Genomic DNA, 22,951 nt, shown 5'->3' with positions numbered 1-22,951 from the left:
GCACTCAATTCCTGACGGTGGAAAGCTACTACACAGCTTGCAACTGCTATCCAGCTCCCAAACTCTTATTTAATACCAGCAATATTAAATCATACTGGCCCCCAGGATACTACGCATACATCTTCAGCTATAACAGATTTGCTGGTGTTTATTTAAAGATGTTTTTTTTTCTCTATGTACTAATAACAGCTACAGTTTGATGTTGCTCAAGCAAAAGTAACAAAAGGAGACATATCTGAAGTGGACCTTCTCTTCTGGGACAGGAGCTCATGTGTCAAGAGGCCTAATGCAAGTTCAGTTTTGATAGTAATTTGCCGCTGGCCCTGGGGCAAGTCTGTGCTACCCGTTCAGGCCTTTCTTTTCTCAATGGTAGTGATGATTTTTTAGCTTTCCTTTTAGTTGTCTCATTTAGTAGGCAAGGGCATGGAGTTAAGGATGGGGGATAGGAAGTAGCAGTAATTGCCGATACCTTCTCCTTTACTGTTGCTTATCAGCAGGTAAAATGGTGAAATCATCAAACTTCCCCCAAGGAAGGTTCCACCCTACTTATAGACCTACCCAACACCACTGAGACATGAGGTTTGGTCAGAATTGATACACTACTTTGTTTGTTCCTCGGGAATTTATACTGAGAGGTGACTCTGTTCTAAGCCCCCCGCCTATCCTTGTGTTTAATTCACAGAAAGGTGAATTAAGAATGCTCTGCCCCTACTTTGGCAGGCATATTGGGGATACCCTGGCCAAAGGGAAACCCCAACACATGAACCTATATCCCAGGGAAAGTGATAACTATTGGGAAATTGAGGACCACCTTCTCTTAGCTAACTTGTTTTTTTTTTTTTTTTTTTTTTCTTTCTTACCCCATCTCCCTCTCTCCTTCCCCGGTTCCCTCCCTCCCTTGACTTCCTTCTTCCTTCCTTCCTCCTCATTCACTTCTTTCTCTTCCCTCTGCTTCTTTCTTTTTTTTAAACTGCATTTATAGTTATGAATTACACTATGCATTACCAATGGGGGCAATATTGAACCAAGGGGGTAAAGATCAGTGCTTGAGAGGATTAAAAAAATATCTTACTTGTATGTATAGAGCATAGGTGTATATACCACACAGAATAAATAAATAGATATATGATACATTTGTGGTGTTAAAATTTCAGAGGGGGTAACTGGGAAAAAATGTGTAAAAAATCTCTTTAGTGAGAGATCATGAAAAAAAAGTTTGAGAAACATTGAGATAGGCAATTAATTAACATGGGGTAAGAGACAACAGTAGAAGGTCAAAGCATTATGGCAAGTCACCATTTGAAGGCTTTGAGAAGGTCGAAAGAGATCTGGGTTCTTTGATAGTAAAAACTAGAATTCAGAGATTATTTGAACAGCCAATGTTTAATTTGGGGAACTTGGTCTTATCAGACCCTCCTGTATTCAACACCTCCCGGAGTTGTCTTTATTTGGAGGCTTTATGATATATTAGGGGGGAAATGGGAATGGAATTAATAGACAGAAACTTGGTCCTGGCTCTGCCATTTACTGACTTAGATAAATCACCACCTTTCTGTACTTCAATTCCCTGGTCTATAAAATTCAGAAAATAATCCATGCTCAGCCTGTTTCACAAGGATCTGGTAAGGATTAAGTGAGATAATGTAAGTGACAACTTCAAAAGCTTTGAGGTACCATGCAAAGATTTAAGCAGTGGACAGAAGAGAAGGGTGGCCACCCACACAGTGTGACACTACAGGGCCATATTTTAAATTCTCCTCCAGAGACACTAAAATCCTTGCTAGTCACTGCTCTGAATTAAGCCCTTTATAATTCCTCTGTTTAGAGCATATGTAGCAGGGAAGCGACTAAACCTTTTACACCTTGAGGGATAGCCCCTCATTTCACTTGACTTTGTCCCTCATCATGTGGCACAGTCTGACCAAATGGCCTTTCGGCAGGTTATTTTTTCACCTCTATAAACATTGGTGTCCACATCTCTAAAATGAGAATACATTTTGTTTTCTTGCAGGTTCCTGAGAAGAGTATCAGGGATCATACATTTTGTGTCTGTCACATGCTGGTGGATAGTGAATTCTCAAGTAATGTGAGTTCCCACCCTGTGTCACCAGTGTAGAGTTACACACTGTTTTTCTACAAATAGATTTGAGACTTGAAAGGCATTAAGAACAACTAGTTTCTAGAAATGGATTCTGAAAAGTGGCTATAGAGGTTAATTTAAAAAGAGCATTACATGAGTACTGTAAAAAATTTTCCCATAGAGAGGAAGGCTGGGGCATAGATTAGCAACTATAATAAGCAGGAAGAAAGAGAGATAGCACCTTCTCTATTAGAGTCAGCTGGAATACTTAGTTAAGAAAGAGGTTACAAAAAAAAAAAAAAAAGAAAGAGGTTACAAAGATCCCTGTCACAGTGGTACTCCAACACTTGTCTCAGGTGATTTCTGGTATTTGTTTTTTTAATACAATTATTTTTCTCAGATCTGTCAACAGATTCAATCCTCAAGTCCTCTTTTTAGGAGCGTGCCTCTCCCCAGCAGCATATACCTGTTCCATCTCCGGAGAGCTTAAAGCGAGACTTCTGCTAGAAGGTGGAAGCAGACGTCAACCTTGGCTCAGTTATAATAACTTACTGCATCCTATGACTGCCATCAAAAGTGCACGTGCTGCTTCTCTCATGCGCAGGGAACTGCTGTGGTCCCATATCTGTGGGCTGGGGAGACTCAGTGTTCTTGGACCCCAGGCCAAACAGCCCTGAACTGCAGCAAAATCCAGCAACGCATTGAGCAGCCAGCAGTCTGCCGGGCTCGGCCGGTTCACCCAGGGCTACCAACCCCAAAGAACTGGGATGAAAGCAGATGGGAAAGAGGGAAAGGGTCTGTTTGTGTTTTTATTTTTTACCAGGCTCAGCTCTTTGGGAAAAAGAAAAGAAGAATCGTGCTTGGAGCTGGTGTCCTGCCAAGCTCCCTCCCCTCCCCTGCCAGTCCAAGCACTCCACCGTCTGTGCAGACTGCATAACAGCAATTTCTGGAAACACACTGAAAAGTCTGGGCCAGTCCAGAGGCTGTGGATTCCTGGTATCTAGGTGGTGTGGTTTTAGGTCTTTTATTTTTCACCTTAATTCTTTTAAGAACTGCCAGCTTTTTGAAGCACATCTGTTATCAACAGCTTCTGTTTGTAAAATGAGACTGAGGTATCCTCTCTAGAGAAATTCCTGAATCTTCTCTGTAGTTCAGTGCTTCCACTGACAGTTTGGCTCACAGAGTACGACTGTGGTAAATATTACAGAATGTTAATAAAAATGAGATAAAACACCTAGGGATCTTTTTTCCCCCAAATTTTGCTTTGCTCACTACTAAAGTTTATCTTGACAGAAAATTTACTTCTCTGATCCACATCATTTCCCAAAGCAATTTTCCAACAGCAAACATAAATTTCTGGTGATCGCTAAGAGGTTTTCAATCCCTATGCTAAGGAGGCCACGGGGTTTCAACTATTTGTCTCACCTTCAGGTAAACACCCCTCATTCCTGACACTATCACTGCGGGACCCTGGGCAGCAACTAGGGGCAACAGCCTGAAGATGAACTTGTAGGTTTCCAACAAACAGGCTTGGTGGAGGAGATGCTCTAAGTATCAAGATTGAATCCTGAGAAGGTGATTAAGTCATTAACAAAGAAAATAATTGCCTAAACCCACACAGCTGTGTTCTCAAATGGGCTGAAGCACTAAGTAAATGCAATGAATGCCTTTATATTGCACTGAACTTAGACCTGTTTAACACGGATTACATTTATACCTTATCAGAGGTGTGAGTTGAACATACATCATGAGATAAAATTTGTGCTCTTCTTTATGTTGCATTTGCACTGTCATCAGCCTTTAGGACTCTGAGGATCAGTATCCTCCTTCTCCCCCACTTCCTCCTCCTTCTCCTTATTTTCCATTCAAACAGATCTAGTACCACTAGAGTAGGTTTTAACTGTGTACGCTGTGAATCTCTTTTGCAATGCTGTTCACAATAAAATAGTATTCAGTCTCTGGACCTTATTAGATAGAATCACATAAAGTAATATAGGTGACATCAATTTATAAATTGTAAGGTTTGGTGAAAACATAAGGCACTGCTAGGGAGTCTCTCTGGTTTATCAGAACCAATCCACAGGAGCCTAAAGTCATTTCTATCTTCTGGATGCCCTTGCCTTCTGTCTACTCTCCTTCCTCTTCTAACTCATTCAAATTTCCATCATGATACAACATCTAATTTAAGTTCTAAAGACATCTACGAAGCCTTTCCCAATGGCTTCGGCTCACTGTGGTCCTTCCTCTTGCCACTAGAAGTTGTTATTAGAACATTCGTTGACCTTAGCCTGCAGGGACCGCCCCAGGATATGTTCTTTTCATTGCATATCTTATTAAGTTACTTATGCACCAGGTATATATTTCTTCCATTATGTAACAATCACAGTCAGGAAACAACTCACTTGCATCATTTCCTTTCAGTTAGTTTATAGGCACTATCAGTGAAGCAAAGACAGCAGGACATGGTCCTGCTCTCAAAGAGTTTACAGACCAATAGCACAGGTACAACGGCCACACAGATAATGACAACCAAAGGTAGAAAAGGATGCATACTATAACATAGGTATATAAAAGTCCTATGAGGACACAGCAAAAAGGAAGGGCTTTCTAGATTCAGGGAATTGGGGAGAGGGCTTGAAAAAGAAGCTGGGTCTAGGTAGGTGGGTGGGATTTGACAGGCAGAATGGAAAGAGTCTCTCAAGAGAACCACCTACAACATGCAATAATGGCACAGATGCAGACAAGTGAAAGGGAAGCATTGGCCAAATGCACTGGCAAGGTCCTCAATAGCATGTCATGATTTGATTTGTTATAAGGAGATACTTAATCAGCAAGAATCTAGAATGTAATTTTGTAATGTTGTGACATTCCATTTCAATAAGGAATGCATCCTATTTAAAAACAGGATGACTTAGTGAGAAAACAACTAACAACTCTTATATCCTTCCTCTATACTAATTGTTAGAAGGAGAAGAAAGTCCAGAGGAGTGTTTTCTAAGGCCTCCTGAGGGGAGGTTTTACAGAAATATTTCATAAGTTATTAAAGAGAAGGAAGTACTTGAAAGGGGTCACCTGGCAGCACTGTACTGTCTGAAGTTAGGGCTCCCTCACTCTCTAATAAGACAGCTTGTTATTTTCACTCAATTGTTAAATCTCTTGTCTTCTTAAAAACAAAACAAAATAGAAGTCTTTCTTAAGACATTAAAATCATCCAGTAAGAACTTGAGTAGTCCCACTGAATTTACAGGGTTCCCTGCTATAACTGCCGTTGAATGCCTTCCACTTGTGTTGTCATGAATAAAATTATTCTGCTCACACTAACTGTGTCATGGGCAGGGAAACTGAGATAATGGAAGCACAAATACCTGACATGATGCCTAGAATCAGTCACTCAGTAGTTATTAATTGCCGGCCACTCTTCCTTCCCCCAATCTTGTCTCCTTCTCATCTGTTCTAAATCCTTCCTTTCCCTCCCCTCTTCATTGCTTCCCCTCTTCTGTTCTTTCTTCTCACTAAATATTCAGTATACACAGTGACTAGAGAAATGGCTAGCTGCTTTTCTAGGCCCATGAGGGCACAAGGACGCACTTCCCAGCTTCCCCCAGCTGCAGTGGATGGGGGTAGGGGTGGTCAAATGGAAGTATATACAACCTGTCATCATCTGCTGTGACTTGTGCCCATTCTCACGGAAATAATGCCATAAAAGTGTGTACTTACTTCCCTAGTCCATCAAACAGTACTCATTGAAAATAATTTAAATACAAGTGTCACTTCTTAAATTACATTTGCAAGGTTATTCCCTTTACCAAGTCTCATACTTGATCTTTGATTCTTTATGCCCAGAGACACTAATGTATACTCTTTAAAAAATGACATCTTAAAACTCTTTAACGACACATTTCAGTAATTTCAGCCCCTACTCTCAAGCCCTCCTGCTTGAAGCTAGCATGTTTGTTTCAGATTAAAACCATTTGTAAGATGTTTATTCATGCCTTTCTCTCATCCTTTATATGCCCAAAGACTGATTTGGAAGCTCACATAGGCTTGATGCCCATAGGTTCAGAAGCTGCCCCTATCATGAGCTCCAATGACTTCACCTCCAAAAGTGAATCACTTAATAGTCTTGCATCCAACACGCTGGATGGACTTAGTCTTCGAATTTCCGATGAGCTCATAACCTGGCCTGGGCCTTAACAAAGTACTGTCTTAACAATGCAGATCCTGTGCAGGCACAGATCCTGTGCAGGCACCCAGGGACATTTCTGAATATAACTTGTGTATAATTAATCTTTGGTTACCCTGGGGATCCCAAATCCCTTTGGATCAATGAAACCAAGAGGCAACGTTTCAGCTAAGAGCCAATAGCATTTTATGGCCCTCTTGAGAAGGCAAAGAGAAATGATGGTATTTCCATGTAGCATTTGAAAGAGAAACCTTTTGAGGGGGAAAATCAACGCACCAAAGGAAATAAACAACACTTAGTGTTCACTTAATGCCTTTCAGATATATCTGAGGATCCTTTGTCAATAAAAATTTGCTGTTTCAAAGGGTAAAAGATGAAAGAAAGGGTAAAAGCAAAGATTACACACAAGACCCAGCGTTAGGCACTCTAATGGTAGGCAAAGGAGCACTGAAATATTTTTTCTAAATGTATGCTTCCCTATAGGGCTCAAATCAAGGGTGGGTGCCTGTGTTTTGGTTGTATTACCTAAAGCTCTAGACTTAAGGTGATATGAATAGCCTCTATTACATGCTGACCTCCCTGGGTGGTGGCTGGACAACTGTGTAGCACAATGTAGCAGTGGACAAAGCTCTGGACTGGAGGTGAAGACCCGGGGCCATCCCTAGTGCTGCCTCTAATACAGCTGGGTATCTCTAAGCAGTGAAAACCTTTGGGTACTTCTAACTTCCTGAAGCATGGACTGGTGCAAATCATAATCCATGATTTGTTTTGTACTTTAGAGTTACTAAGTGCTGCAGCTAGCACATAGGATCCCATTTGATTAGCTCAGCAAAGAGGTAAAGAGAAGAAAGGAAAATAAATAATGTTTGAAATCATACAAGGTAACAGTTCCTCACCTTGGCATTTATAAAATCTTAAGTCATTTACTCTTTATAACAATATCACGTAGGGAGATATTATTAAATTGGTGAGAAAACTGAGGTTTAGAGAGGGTAAGTAAATGCCTAATACCCAGAGCAAGTATCATTCTTCCTACTCCAAATCTAACAAATGTCGCCATTGTAGAACAGGTGCAGGTAGAAAAGGAAGACTGATCCCTATCTTATATGTAGAAAAACTTTGCAATTTTATCAGCTGGCTGCTCAGGAGGCCAGGTAATGACAGAAATCTCAGAGCATTGACCACTGACTCTCATGTGGGCAAAGGAAAGTATAAGAATATAAGGCTCCATTTGTGATAGGATATAAGTGATCATGAAAAGCCTTCTCCCCATAGAAATCAATTTTATTGGTGTGGTTTTTGTTTTTGTCAGTATTCCATTCCACTCATTGGTGGGTACCATAAAAACAAGCCGAAGAGCTGAAGAACCAGGATAAAAAAAAATGTGTTCATTTTATAAAGAAAAAAACTAGTATTGTAAAATTGTATAGTATCACAGCTGGAAGAGACCTTCAAAATCACAAAATCTAACACTCTCACTAAATGGATGGAAAAGCTGAAGCCCATATAGACAAAATGGTTTGTCTATGATCATTGGGAGAAAGAATAACTGTGCCAGCACTGGACTGCACTCAAGCCAATACCTATCCTAGAGATAATACTCAACACATATTTGCAGCATGAAGAGACAAATGGAAGAAGTCTAACTATCAGGGAGAAGTCTGGTCCCCTTTATCTCTATTACACCATCCGGACATGGAGTGCTGTAGAGGTGGCTGCTGAGCTAGAGACTATTCTCTGTTCCTGTTGCCAATGGGGCATGAGGCTACAGAGGCCGTTTGAGTCAGTCATCTATTCTCTGGGTTAACCATCTTAGTCGCCCATCAATTTTCCACCTCTTTCCTCTCCTCATCTCTCTCTCTCATACACACAAATACACCACACAGGCACATGCACATACATACACACAGGGAAGTATAAAATCACTAATGGGAAGGGAAATAAATTGCAAATTCAGTCTCCAACAGAGTAATCTACCCTTTACTACTGCCTATTAAGTGCTTTTAAAAAAACAGACTGGGGTAAATTATAAGATTAGTCATAATTTTTCCCTCTCCCTACAACAGTGACATTTGTATTGCTATGCCATACCACCTTTGGACTTCCTTTGGCCAACGGGAAAGTGGAATATAATACCAGTGGAGACTTAGAAAGTGCTTGTACAATAGAACATGTCCTTCTGCTGCCTTCTGGGGACTTTGAGGTCTTCACTATGTGAACTAGTGTAAGCGACCTGAAGGATGATGCGAACACCTGGCCAGAACCACAGCCTGCAACCAGCCAACTACCAGGCACATGAGACCTTCAACCACCAACAGATGGCAAACACATGAGGAATCCCATCCAAGATCAGCAGAACTTTCAAGCTGAGCATAGTCGAAGTTGTGAGCACACAGAATCATGAGATATTAATTTTTTTATTTTAAATTATTGAATTTAAGTCTGTTTTTCATAGTGAATGCCAACAGATACAGTACCTTAATAATAGATTATATAAATTAAATACTTACTCTATTTGTGGCACTGCCTTATTTCACATAATTTCCTCTATTTCTGAGGCAGTTATAGAAAAGGAAACTGAGGTTCAAGGCGGTTACACTTAGACCCCTGGTAAATGGCAGGTAGTAGTTCAAATCCTAATCTCTCTGATGTCACAGCAGGCTTTTCTCCCTCTGTGTGTGTGTGTTAAAGATTTTATTTTTCTAAAGTAATCTCTACATTTAACATGGGGCTTGAACTCACAATCCTAAGATCAAGAGTCATGTGCTCCACCAACTGAGCCAGCCAGGCAGTTCACAATAGATTTCCTTAACTACCATCCAACACAGGAAGACAATTTCAGTGACAGATAGTCTCAGGACCATGTGGTTTGAAGACTGTGGACAAGGATTGGATTGGTTTAACCTGCAGGAAGTAGACCCTCAGGCCAGGAGAACAATTTTTGTTCTCCTGGTGACTGTCTCATAGGGGAAGAAGGTATCTGATAGCTGAGTTGGCTTGTGGGAAGGAAGAATCTTCTATTAAAGTGTGATGCAGAAAGAAACAGGTTCATTCAAGGGAAAGTGAGTTCCCTATAACCAGAGATATTTAAGGAAAGAAATTTAATCCATCCATGAATACCTCACATTGATTTCTGTCTCACATGTACTCATTTTGTTTTTCTCATCAGAAAAGCCCTCTATTTCCTTCTTTTAGGATCCATTTTCTACACCGTCTTCAAGTTCCAAAGTCCAGTCTTTTCCACAGGGCCTTCTCAGATTCTCCCAACCATTCCCAAGCTTTCTTCCTCTGAACTTGTACCAATACCAGTTCCCCTCAACCTCTCAATATAACTCCATTCCATTCTATATTACCTTGCCGACAAGTGGAAAATTATAGTTTTGGAATTGCATAGACACACATTTGAATCTAATAGTGTGCTTTACTTATCTTCCTAGACTACTTCATGAGGCAGTTATGAGGATACACTGAGAACATAAATAGAAAGTGCTTGGTTGGCATGGGTAGTTCTTAGAATCACCATGTTTCACAGGTTGATCCGGTCTCCTGAAATAAACCTTTAGGCAGGAAACAACTTTCACTTTCCTGACTCCACTTCCATCCCAAACAGGCAATAAGCACATAGATACCTTAAAACTAAAAAAAAAAAAAAAAACAAAAAAAAACTTACTTGAACTGATTTAATAACTCCTCAAAAAGCCAGATCCAAAACATTTTTATTAAAGAAATCTGTGGTTAAAATAAAAAAAAAAAAAAATCTGGTGTTTGTCCCTGGTGCCTGGCAAAGAGCTTCAGAAACCCTTAGAATTTCCTTAATGACAGGAGTGTCTTTATTATGTTAACAGACCACTCCACATGGGGGCTTTGAGAAGGCTTCAAGATGGTAGCTTGGCAATCAGAAAGTCCAATTGCATGGATTGGAACTTTGGACCAGCCTGAGCTCTAGAGAAGGAAGGGAGACTGGAGATTAAGTTCAATCACATGGCCGATGATTCACTAAATCATACTGTATAATAAAATACCAATAAAACCTCTTGACACCAAGAGCTTCCTGACTGGTGAACACATTGATATGTTGGGAAGATTGGGAAAGTGCCAGATGCAGTGAGAAGGTAGAGAAGCTCTATGTCTAGACACCCCCTCTACCCACAGAACTTGTCCTATGTGTTTTTTTCCATTTGGTTGTTCTGGAGAAGCATTCTTTAAAATAAAACTGTAACTTAAATAGAGCACTTTAGGTGAATTCTGTGAGCTCTAGAAAATTCTTGAACCTCAGTCGGTTGTGGGAATTTACAAATTTGTAGCCAATTGGTCAGAAGTGCAGATGACCCTGGGATTTGCAGCTTTTGTGTGAAGTGGAGACAGTCTTGTGAAGGACTTTGTCCTTAACTTGTGGACTTTCAGGTAGTGTCAGAATTGAGCTAAATTGTAGGATACTCCGTGTCAGAGAATTGGTGTTAGAACCTAAAGTTAAGGGGTCCCTGGGTGGCTCAGTGCTTCAGCGCCTGCCTTTGGTTCAGGTCATGATCCTGGGTCCCACATCAGGATTCCCACAGGGAGCATGCTTCTCCCTCTGCCTATGTCTCCACCTCTCTCTCTCTGTGTGTCTTTCATGAATAAATAAATAAAATCTTTAGAAAAAAAAAAAAGAACCTTAAATCAAATAGCCAGCCATTTTTTGGTTTTTAGACTATCTCTTCCTGGATAATAATATATATATAAAAAAATCCAGTAAGCTGTATTAGAAATATACACACTTAGAAGACTTTTCTTTAAAAAAGAATCCCATTATTAATTGTCTAAAATTTTTCCCTCTATTAACAAGTTAGTATTTAGCAACCCAAAGGATGTCACTGATGGGAATGGAAAAGAAATCTCCTAATGAAATTCACAAGGAAGAAAATATTATGACATACAACTTAAAGTATCAATTCTTAACTTAAAAAAAAGAGAAAAATATATGCTTTTAAATAAATTCTGATATTTTTACAACATGCAGTAATGTAGAGCATGTATTTTCTTTAACCAATTAGTTTTGCTTGAGTGCTAAACTACAATTTAAATGTTTTACTTTAAAAGCTTACCCATCTTTATTCATCCCCAAATCCTACCCCCTCATCTCTTGCTCTCTCAAGGAAAAATTTTGTAGAGTGACAGACTAATATTCTCTGTAATTTCCCGGGGTGGTGTTACTGGGGTAAATGAGGTGTCAGGTTCCACACTAATTCATCACTTATTAATTAACAATATCAACAACTCCTTTTTCATTACTGATAACACATTTTATTGACTACCAGAAGGATTTTTTATTACAAAACTTATCTCAAAGGCTCTTTCCTGTTATCTACTGCAATAATTTAAAAAAAAATCATCATTCAATCATCATTTTAATGACTGATCATTTTTCCCCTCACTAAAATTATATCATAAAAGCCACTTAATTAAATTGAATGGTAATTGAATGACTTTAATCATGCAAAGAATTAAAATGAAGGACGCTTTCTCTCAAAATCTGACAACATGTAATGACGTGTTTTGACCAATGTGGCAAAATCTAAGAGCAAGCAGAAGGTTGATGATTATCTTGCCTTTTGGTATTAAAAACAAAATAGCTACCATTAGGAAAAAATTTGCTCCTTCCAGGTTTAGGACTGGTTCAACCAACACATCTATACATGTGGTCATAGGGCTTGACTTAAGGAAGGTTCTTATGAAAGACCCAAGATAAGCAAAGCCAGTAGCTAGAGAGAACTCCATATTCAGGAGCTAGTCAAGATTTCTCTGAATTTCCCAAAACCATCCTTTTAAGAAGCACTTATATACTTTCTAAATACTACACTTCGTGGAGGAAATATAAAAAATGCTTTCCCAGGTATGTGCAAGGGCCTATGATACTCTAAATGAAAAACTAATTGATGCTTTCAGGAGAAATTTTAAAAATTCACCAAGGAAATGATATATGAGTTTTGAGAGCTGAGAAGTTCTCCAGGCAACAAAGGCCACTCTAGAGTAGAAAAAGAATATGCCAACTGAGCAGAAGCTCAATGAGGTTAGCCTACAAGCAGGACTGAAGGGAGAAATCTGGATGGGGAACCTGGGTGAAGTAGACATTTTGCCCAATAGGAAAAAAGATAAAACTGAACTAATGAGAGTTTATTGCTTGGTGAGTTCCAGATAGAGACTACCCCAGGCGGAGTTGTCACACAAAGTAACCTTGCAGCAAATAAGATCACAGAGAGTAACTTCCAAAGCCACTACTGTACAAAGCCACAGCTGCTCAAGCAGCAGTGAGCTGGTTCTTTTTATTTAGGACTTGGAATGAAAGTTCAGATGGGGGAGCTTTATCAACACATGTAAAGGTGGGCATCATGTTGCTCAGGTGGACACAGAAAACACGCCTATATATGCGCCCTATGTTATGTCCTGAAGCTGTGCTCCTTCTAGTGCAGACTCTAATATTATAATGAAGCAGAGGTAACTGACAAGGGGGAGGGGTTATGAGCATGTTCTGAGAGTGGGGAGAAACTGGATGTGGTCTTGAGCTCTGTCTCATGTAAGGAAACAAGGCCTTGCTTGGTCCTAGTCTGGAACAACATCTGTTAACCTTGAGTCCAGGCTTCTGCAGAGACAGCTAGTGGATTTGTTAGTGTGGTCTGAAGAGAAACAATAGCTGATTAGGGAGAAACAGTTTGCTGGAAAAACAAGCTTTACATTTTCTGCTGGTTTTAACTTCATTAACCCTATGGGGCATGGTTTCAATTCTGCAAGAATAACTCAAGAATGTAAGTTAGGTCAATCTTTCCTTTTGAAACAGCACTGGGAGTCTCACCATTAATTTAGTGTCTCTGATTTGGCTAGGTTACTTCCTGGCCTGGCAGAGGCTACTGGGAGGGGGATGCACTCCCTTTGTTCCCTTAAAATCCTTAACTACTGAGGTTTTTGCATTTCTTTGTAATTGTAATACCTCCTGGAAAGTTCTGCAGGAAATGTTCAGAGGTGAAGTAGAGCCGGCAGGGAAGAGATCACTGAAAATTGCTGGGGACCTGAAATGCCTTCTTTTGTGTCCCACAAGCTCTGTTTCTTCTTTCCTTTTCTGGGGACCCCTAACTCTTTCCACTTACGATGTCAATTTAATCTGGAAGACAACGATATAAGGGACTTGGGTATTGGAAATTGAGAAGCACAGAGAAGAGAAGATCCCCAAGAGATTGGTCACCATAGCACACTGCAGAAATCACCCCCATAAGCCCAGAGAAGGTTGGCCTTTTAATTCTCTTGATACTTTCCCAGATCCCTATGATGACATGGGAGCTCCAGAGTGAAGACTATTGAGGTATAGGTTCATAGCTATGAGACAAATGAGTACTTCTGAAGTCTGAACTCATGAGAGGACAGTCCTTCACCAAATTGTAAGGTGTTCCCAATGCTTCCTTGGACATCCAGAGTCCTCATATTGACTTGCCTATCCAATTGTCCTCTTATTGGCTTGGCCCTTTCCATTCCCTGCCACCATGACTTGGATTTTTCTGCAGAATGTGACCTGGCCTCATAATGTAAGAATCCCCACATCTTATTCTCCCATGTTTCTGCTATTTGCAAATAGTTATCTAATCCATAAAACAAATTTGTTAAAAACTGTTAATGGTCCATTCATTTGTTCAACAAATATTGATGGGGCACTTTCCATGTGCCAGGCATTGAGTTAGGGACAAACAGGGCTAAGCAGGGCTAGGTAGGGGGCCATGGAAGCAGGCTCACAAAAGTCCCAAAAATGCTGAGGTGTAAAGAAACCTGAGATAAAGAAACAAGCCAGACCACCCTGGTCTAGGTGTGGGCTGAGAGGGTGTCTTTTTATGACGGTCATCTGTGACCAACAAAGAATAACCAGAGCCCAAAGAAGAAGTAAGCCATTAAAGATGTTATCAATAGCCCTTACTCAATGGTGATATCAATAGATAATGTTAAAAGGATCTAGGTTCCCTGATTAGGCTTCCAATAAAAGACCAAGCCCTCCGTGGCAATCCGGTCGGGACCTTTCTCACTTCTGAGACCTTTCTCTGTATCTTTACTTAAAAAACTTCTGTCCTTTTACTCACTCTCCTGTGTTGGCAGGATTCATTCTTTGTTTCTGTGAGACAAGAACCAAGCTCTCTCGTATCAGCTTTATGCACTGGGATATGGCAATATCAGAAATAAATAAGAGCAAAACCACAAAATCTAGCATTTTCACAGAGCTTACATTCTAGTGGGGGGAAATACACAATTAGAGACAAACAAGGAAAAGATGGAGAATAGGCAATGGTCCATACCATGAAGAAAAGTGTAAAATATGAAAAGGGTGGTAGAGAAGGGTTGTAATTACTGAGAATGAGACAGTTGAATGAAAAATTGAAGGACCCCAGGGAGCACACCATGCAGACACCTGCTGCACGAGGACGCACAATTGCAAACTTTTTGGCAGGGGTGTCTGATATAGTGTAGGACTAGCAAGGGGGCCAGGATGGCAAGAAAAGAGTGATAAGGAGGCATTACAGAGCTCAGAGGCCTACAGTGGAGGGGCTTGGTGCTGGTCTTATAGGCCACTGTTAGGACTTTACCTGAGTTGAGATGAAAGGCATCGAAGGGTTTGAAGTGACATCTCAAATTTAGGTTTCAACAAGATCATTCATGATGCTGGGTGGGACTAAACAGAAAAGGGCAATGGTGGAAGCAGAGAAGAGCCAACACTGTATGTTGTTGCAACAGTTATCAGGTTAGAAATTATAAAATCCTAGACCAGATTGTTAGCAGTGGATGTTGTAGGAAGTCAGGACATCGTGGCTTTGTTTTGATGGTAGACTTGACAACATTTATTGTTGGGCTGGATTTGGGATGTGAGAGAAAGAGAGGGTTAACTTTGCAATTCACCTTTTTGGTTACTCACCAATTGGCTTGAGTAACTGAGAAGGTGAATTGCAAAGTTAACCTTCTTCCCTTTCCACCCACAGTTGTTAATAATTATGACCAAAAATATTGTGTCTTAGTCTTCCTCCCTCCATTCCTCTTTCCCTCTACCAGGCTTGTGAATGCAAGGAATTGATGCCACTGACATGTTCTAAACTTAGGTACAAGAGAAAGGCTTTTCCAACTGAGCTCTCTCTCTAAACCACCTTTTAAATGTGTCCAGAGTTCCACCAAGAGATTCATTTTTGGAGATTCTGAAAAGTTTGGTCTTTAGGACTTTCCAATAAAAATAGCTATGCCTTTGGAGAGAAAACTCTGATACCATTTTTCAAACAAATAAATTGACAAAATAGTTGTCTTACAGATTGGGTGGCCAGATTGAGTAAATATAAAAACATCCAGTTAAATTTGAGTTTCAGATATAGAATAATTTTTTTTAGAATGTCTAAAGTATCACACTTTTGTTCACCTGAAATTCAAATTTAACTAGATCTCCCATATTCTATCTGATAGTCTATTTGTACTTGAAAATATGTGGAGTTGTTAAAAGCTAGTCCAGGACAGAAGAAAGAACATAGAAAAGATGAGGAGAAGAGGGAGACACAGTTTTTTCCATTTCTCTCTTTACCCTGATTTTACTCCTCAAGCTTGGGTCTTTAACAGCCAGTGGTTTTAAAACTGTAATTTGCAACCACAAGAGATGGTCCTTGGAGGAAATAAACATGGAGAGATTTAAATAAAACTTATAGCCTTTGGAAATCACATTTTCAAAATGTAGCCAACTCTGTAATTAAGTTCCAAATTATTTGGTGCAGTTGGTTTGGCTAACAGATGGAATGGTATTTTTGTTCATCCTTCATCCCCTGAGTTAGTTTCCAGAAATCCTGAGTGGTGTGTTTCAAGATTATTGCCTGAGTGACAGTTACATGTGTCTAATAATTTACTAGAATCAATGGATTTCTTTAAATGAATGCAGTGAACTGTTATTTATATAGACATGAATAATACATTTATAAGGGGAAAAGAAGTTGGGAAATACTTTTCAAAATGATGTATTGCAGTAATGATAAGTAATTATATACCAACATACTACTTTCTGATAAGATGTAACCAGTGCTATTTCAAACAGTCTTTTTTCCAGTGGTCCTCTGTGATTCATATTACAGTGGAATCTGATCTGATTAGATTAGGTAGCCTTCTATCTACAAGGCAGAGAGCATTCACAAAAAGACTCTCTTATAGATCAGTCTTATATAAAACCTAGCCAGATGAGACCCTCCAAGCTTTAAAATGTTAATTTGATCCTTATATGGGATTTTCTCCTAGATATTTCATGTTTACTGTATACAACTGTGTTATGTACCACTCAAAACAACCCTCTGAGGTAGTTATTCCTTGCATCTTCATTTTATGAAGAAGGAAAGTGATACCTTGAGCATAAAAAAAACTTGCCCAATGTCTCATAATTTATGATTGGAAGACCCTTCTCATCGCTACATTATATGAATTGATTTAACTGCCTGGGGATATTTCCCAATGTCAGTGTAGACACACACACAGACACACACACATAGACCTCATCACTACCATTACCACTGCATACTCTACAAATATATTTCTCAATTTTACATGGGAAAAGAAGGAATAGAGAGAGGCTCCATTTCTTGCTATTAGATATAAACTCATTTCCCTACATTTATGCCTTCCCAAAATATTGAAACCTCTGCCATTCCACTAATAGCCAACTAGTCCATGTCTACTAAAAGGTCATCTCATACTTCAAGATAGACTAGGATGTTGAGACTAGGATGTTGAGAAACTGCATGTATGTAGGATTTTGTGTTTTGGTGGGGGAGGGGACTTGATATTTTCAAAGATTACTTTTCTTGGCAGGAGCTTCCAAATGCATTTCTTTGCCCTCCACTTAGCTACTCACTCTTATTCTCAAACTTCCAAAGTTTCATAAAACAACCATTTAAAAATACCAGGGTAGGTAGCATTTAATTATTGAATCCTTTGGTAAGCTGAAGTAACTGTTATGTAAGTATCTCTTCCATACTCTGTTTGACTTTTTCCATATTTTCTTAAGAACCTCCTCTCTGAAGCCTCAACCATGTTTATCTGATAGGCTATGTAAAGTTGTCTAAGACTGGAATTATCTGAGTTAAAAAGTTTACTACCCAAGAAAATGATAGTACTACCTCTGGTATGCTAATTCTTTTCAGACTCAAAAACTGTGATTTGATGAGACTGTTACACAAGTCAGGGCATTGTTACACTAAGAGCTCTATGAAGACATCAGCTAAACTACAGTCAAACTTTGTCCGAAAAATTTCTTCACTAAGAGAATGTGGTTTGGGTTTGAACCAGTTATTTTACATGCTATAAGTCCATAGTCCATTGCACATAAGGTGATCACTTCCTTGATGGACTAAGAGAGATCATTAAGCTCTGTACTCTACCAATGGCAAGGAAAGACTTGTAGTACTGGAAGAAATTTCTAAGTCTGCCCATTTCTATCTTCTTAGGCATAACTTTTTTTTTTAAGTTATGGAATATTGGAAAGAAATTAAAAACAAAACAAATACAAAACTACCACAGGATTTAATACAGTTTGGAGAGAGGGGAAAAAAAAAAGTAGCACCAACTTGGTTGCTCATAGGAGCTGGCAGGAAGCATAAATGAATGAAAAGGGCCAAGTGAACAATAGAAAAGGGTGGAGACTATGGCAAAATGCTTCCCCTCATCTGAAATAGTTCACCTTCATACTTAAATAAAAATTATGTTAGCCAAATAAACACACCTGGATTTGACCTGCTTACAGTCAGTTTTATAACCTCTGCTTTGTGGCCCCAATTCCAGCCATTCATTCACAACCCTAGATTTCTTAAGTCAGGATTTTTGCTAAGTTGATCAAAGCTGTCTTGGTTGCTGGCAAGTTTGACTCACATGAAGCTCATCGCACTTCTATGGAAATTCCAGGGGAATTCTGATTTTAAGTTGATAATTTATAAAGAATATTGTAATTGAACATTGTAATTAAAATACTTATAATAAATGAGTACGTATAAGAAGGGGTGGGAAAAACTACTCATCTATGCCACATAGCTTGATGAGAGAGAGCTTAGAATTTTCAAAGTAGAAGGACCATTTAATAGTCAGATTGTATGGTTCTATAAATAAACTTATTTCTGATATTGAAAAAAAGAAATTTCAAGTTGAAATTTGCTGGGCTTATGTATGATGGAAATAGACTACTTTATTTGTATGAATGATACAGAACAATACTAATTCTCTCAAGAAATATCTAAATTAGGGACGCCTGGGTGGCTCAGCAGTTTAGCGCCTGCCTTTGACCCAGGGTGCGATCCCAGAGTCCTGGGATCGAGTCCCACGTTGGGCTCCCTGCATGGAGCCTGCTTCTCCCTCTGCCTGTGTCTCTGCCTCTCTCTCTCTCTGTGTCTCTCATGAATAAATAAAATCTTTTTTTTTTAAAGAAATATCTAAATTATAGGAGCGGTGATAAAATTAAAATTCAGGTAGAATTTTAATATAAAAACTCAATCTCCAACAGCAAACAAGATGATACAATCTAAGCCACTATTGTACATTACAGTCATAAAAACTTGCATGCTGTCTTTAGGAGACCACTATTTCTCTCACTGCTGCATGGAAATACATAGACCTCTCATTTGTGTATACTTTGCTACTTAAACATGTTCTAGAAAAGTCATAAATTTCATCAGATGCCTGCAGGCTAGTCAAGGAGCCCCCAGCATTTTCAACATCCAGACTGCCTGTGGGTGTGTTAATCACTTTCTGGCACTGGACTAGTATAGTGGTCACCGGTTTATACAAAAAAGTTGAAAAATGAATTTTTCTTTTTATTGTGATAGTCTAGCCTCCTAAGAGTTGTCATATGTATCCCATATCAATGATTCAGAGTACAATAAAATACACTTAATGGGACTGAACTAAATTAAATCTTCCTTCAATGATTTACAAGACAGTGTGGGATTATTCTTGAGAATATAAATTTTCACTATAGAGGAGCTGAGATGGTAGAGTACATGTAAGAAATTAGACCAAGTCTTGTCTTAGATTTGTCTTTCTAGATATTCGAATTTCAATTTTCTTGCCATGTTTCTCTAAATGGAAGATGTGGATGGTAATCACAGGATTACTGAGTAAGAAACAATAAGGATTACTGAGTAAGAAGCAATAAGGAAGGCTGGAAAGAGTATGGTCTGTGAACTTGGGTAACATGGTTTTGTCACCTGTAAAATGGATATGGCATGTGTATATCAAATGAAACAAAAATAGATGCAGAACAGTTTTGCCAGTTTAAGAACACTACAAAAGGAAGCAGAGATCTCTCTAGAACTCTCTAGATTGCTTTCTGCACCTGTACATTGCTTTCCATTATGAGATGGTAATTTTGCTTTAAGACTGTGCCAGTCCGTGCTTGCATTTGGGGTTCAAGACTATGCGTGAAACTATGCCTGGCATGGGCACAGTCTTCAGGGCAGCAGCTGCCACTCCAACTCTTGGTATGGTACACGTTTCCAGAAATGCAAGAGCTGAGCTCTGTGGATTTACAGCTTCTGCAGACTCTGGCCTACTGCCGGTTTTCCAGAGCAGACCACAGCCACTTCAAAGCACAAGCAATTCCACATCTACCTGGCCTTCACAGGAAGTCCTAAGAGGGCCTACTTTGGTAAATTCCTTCTGATCACAAAAGAAAACAAAGGATGAAGCAATCCTGCCCTCTCTCCTACTCCTTTCAGACTCTCACTGAAAAATCACCTTATTCAGCCTTCTGTTGGCTCCACTTTGGCATCCCTCCTGGCCCTCATTGCCTAGCCCTTACCTACTCATCCCTAAATTCTCTCCTCAAATGCACCTTTTTAAGGTTCCCCAGACTTACTCAATTCCCTTGTTTAGCACATACTGTCATTTTTAATTATGCATTTGGGTGGCAAGTTAATTTAATGTGTTTCCCTTGTTGACTGCAAGCTCCATGAGGGTGGGGACAGTATCTGTCTGCCCCTTCGTTAGAGCTTCAGATCCCAGCAGCGCCTCCGGTATGAGAGTGGTGCCAGGCAAAATCCAGTTAGGTTTTCAGTTAGGATGCACGTCATGTAATGGGGTCCAAAATTTTGCTCCCTTTCAGCGTAAGCCAGATTTATTGCCACTCTTCTCAGTCCTTTCTTTCAATTTTCTGCCCCTCTTTCTACTCTCTACCTGCTGTATTTACCTCTGACTGCTGTTGATAGAGTTTACCATATTTGTTAAAGGTCTTCCCCTCCCTGCACTTCACATACTCTGAGAATTTGTGGGAAGGTGTTTTAAGAACAGTGAGAATGTGAGAAGGGAGAAAGAAGGGAGAGAGCGCCACCAGGAGGACCAGCTCATAAGTGTGAACGAAGACATGACCATAGTTCTCAGGAAATATTGTCCTGAGGTGGCATCCCTCAGGGGACTGGGAGCCAGACACTGCTCTTTCTCAGCTGGTTCCTCCTTGATCCATAGAACCCATAAAATGCTGTGGGTGACTTTTTCAATTCTCTCAGGGATGGTACATAAGTAACGCCATTTTAAGATTTATAAGAAAGAAGTTAATCTTTACATATTATGGACACCTCGTGGCCTTAAGGGCTTAACCTTCTTGCAGAATCCCACATGAGAGAGAGATGCTACACAGGAGACAGTGCATCCAGAAGGGATTAGGAAAATGCTCTGTGCTGGGAACAGGTGGTAGGACCCAGGCACTGATCAAGAAGTTTGGCCTTTGGATCTCTCATTCTAGGTAAGTGGCTTACCCCTTGGTTCACTTTGCAGTCCAGTTCAACTCTGATGGATCCACAAGCAACTTCCTCCCATGAAATATAGTCAGAAAAGCAAAACAAAACAAAAAGGATATTTTTTAAAATACTGGGCATCAATTACTCTTTATTGATAGTGGTTCAGTGAGAAGAAGCTGACTGTCAGGCTAGCATAGGAAAATTCCTACTAGCTCCCTAGTGAAGAAGAAGGCACAGCAAAATGTGTAACAAACCACCAAGCTTGCAGCACACCTGAGGTGTAGCTCAGGAACCAAGGAAGCTTTGTAGGCGAAAAGCTGGCAAGACACAGGGACACAGCTGACAGTGGCCCACAGGCTTCTGAAGAGAGCCCCCCCACACACACCCTTAGCCACCTACCACCATCTGTGCTCCACATACGACTCAACCACGCTTGCCCACATAGGACTGTCAACCACGCTTGCCTGTGGGTGACGGCATCAGCCACTAGTTTTCTCTGTGTGTCCACCCACCCCCCTCACAGGGAGAATCCCCAGGCAAGAGGACCCTCTGGGAAGAGTGACAGGAAACATTAGTATGAGGGACTACAAGGCAATACATTCAGAGAAAAATAATACACATCCTACTCCCAGGATGGAGAATTAGGAACGATGTAGGAAACAGCCTCATCTAGGCAAATCCCATGACTGAAGCAAATCCCATGACTGAAGCAATCCCAGCATCATCTACTCCAGTACTGTAATTCCTCAGATGGGGAAATGTGAGACTATACAAAGTCAAACAAGATCCAAGTCAGAATTAGAAACTATGGGTTTCTAATATAGTTGAAACCCATAGTTTCATAGAAACTCAGTTTAACACACCTAGCTGGCCATCAGAATCAGCTGAAAGTAAGAAATACAAACATCTGGATTCCATCCTAGAGCTACTTAGTCTGAAGTTCCACAGCTGGGACAAGAGTCTTACCTTCTCAAAAGCTCCCAGGTGATTTGGCAGATTTGGGAAACTGTCTCTCAGCCTCCTCTCATCCCAGTTGTTATTTCTGTCCATAGACAATGATAAAGGAAGGTAACCAAGGTCTCCTCTTACTTCTAGAAGCTCACGCATTAGCTGAGGAGATGAGGCACATGTGGGAGATACGTGAGGACACACAGACTACCATATGATGAATGGATTGTAGAAGGGAGGTGCAGCAGCCATAAATCTACGCACAATAACCAGAGAAGGGGAGCTCAGTGTCATTTCTCAGGTTTGGGAAAGCTCTTAAGAACTGGATTCTGAGTCATTTACATTGAAATAGGTGAAGAAGGGAAGGGCTGGGTCATTTCTAAATGTCTCCTGAATCCTGGGCACTTTTCCATTCCCAAAGCTACTTTCACTGCCACCCCTTTGTCTTAATAGCTGAATTCTCTTGCTTTAGTTTTCACTCACACACCCCTAACTGATATCCCTTCTTTCAGAACTCCCTTCTCCCATCTATCTTTCAAATTGCTGCTGGAGAAATGTTTCACAAATACAAAGCTTTCACAGTGTTCTTCTGCCAGAAACTCTTCCTAAATCCTTCCCATTTATAAATTAAGGTCTAAATGCCTTAAAAATGCTACCAAGACCCTTCTTAATTTAGGTTTTGGTTGTCTTTAACTTCATTTTCAATGTCGTCCTTTTTACACCTTGAGCTCCATCTTAAAAAAAAAAAAAAAAAGTTGTCCCTCAAAGATACCACTATATCTTTGCACATGCCTTTCTTCCATAAGGCATGCTCTCAACATACCTCTGTCCTCTCCTCTCAATTTCTACTTAGGAAATCAACACACATCCTTCAAGTTCTAGCTGAACTATCACTTCCAAATTAACAATATTACACTACCCCAGAGGTATTTTCAGTTTAATAGTTAGAAAAGTTAAAGAAACTGAACTCTAAACAATGAAATTCCAGGCATC

The 22,951-nt window shown here is 39.9% G+C and overlaps 1 protein-coding gene across 8 annotated transcripts in view; it reads right to left on the bottom strand.

Annotated features, from left to right (window-relative positions):
* The window catches only part of CTNNA2 (catenin alpha 2), a 1,080,823-nt gene that overhangs the window by 368,243 nt on the left and 689,629 nt on the right, over positions 1 to 22,951 (bottom strand). Inside the window, exon 1 of one of the 8 annotated variants that reach the window (XM_077843065.1) lies at positions 21,977 to 22,075. The exons of the other annotated variants lie outside the window; for them this stretch is intronic. Within the exon in view, the coding sequence (XP_077699191.1) occupies positions 21,977 to 22,060 (84 nt within the window). The 5' untranslated portion in view covers positions 22,061 to 22,075. Of the gene's footprint in view, positions 1 to 21,976; positions 22,076 to 22,951 lie in introns of those variants that run through there. 8 annotated transcript variants of the gene reach the window in all.

The sequence above is a fragment of the Canis aureus genome, chromosome 12 (assembly GCF_053574225.1).
Source record: "Canis aureus isolate CA01 chromosome 12, VMU_Caureus_v.1.0, whole genome shotgun sequence".
Lineage (NCBI taxonomy): Eukaryota > Metazoa > Chordata > Mammalia > Carnivora > Canidae > Canis > Canis aureus.
The sequence above is the reverse complement of the archived record's forward strand: the minus strand, read 5'-3'. Positions and strand labels throughout refer to the sequence as shown.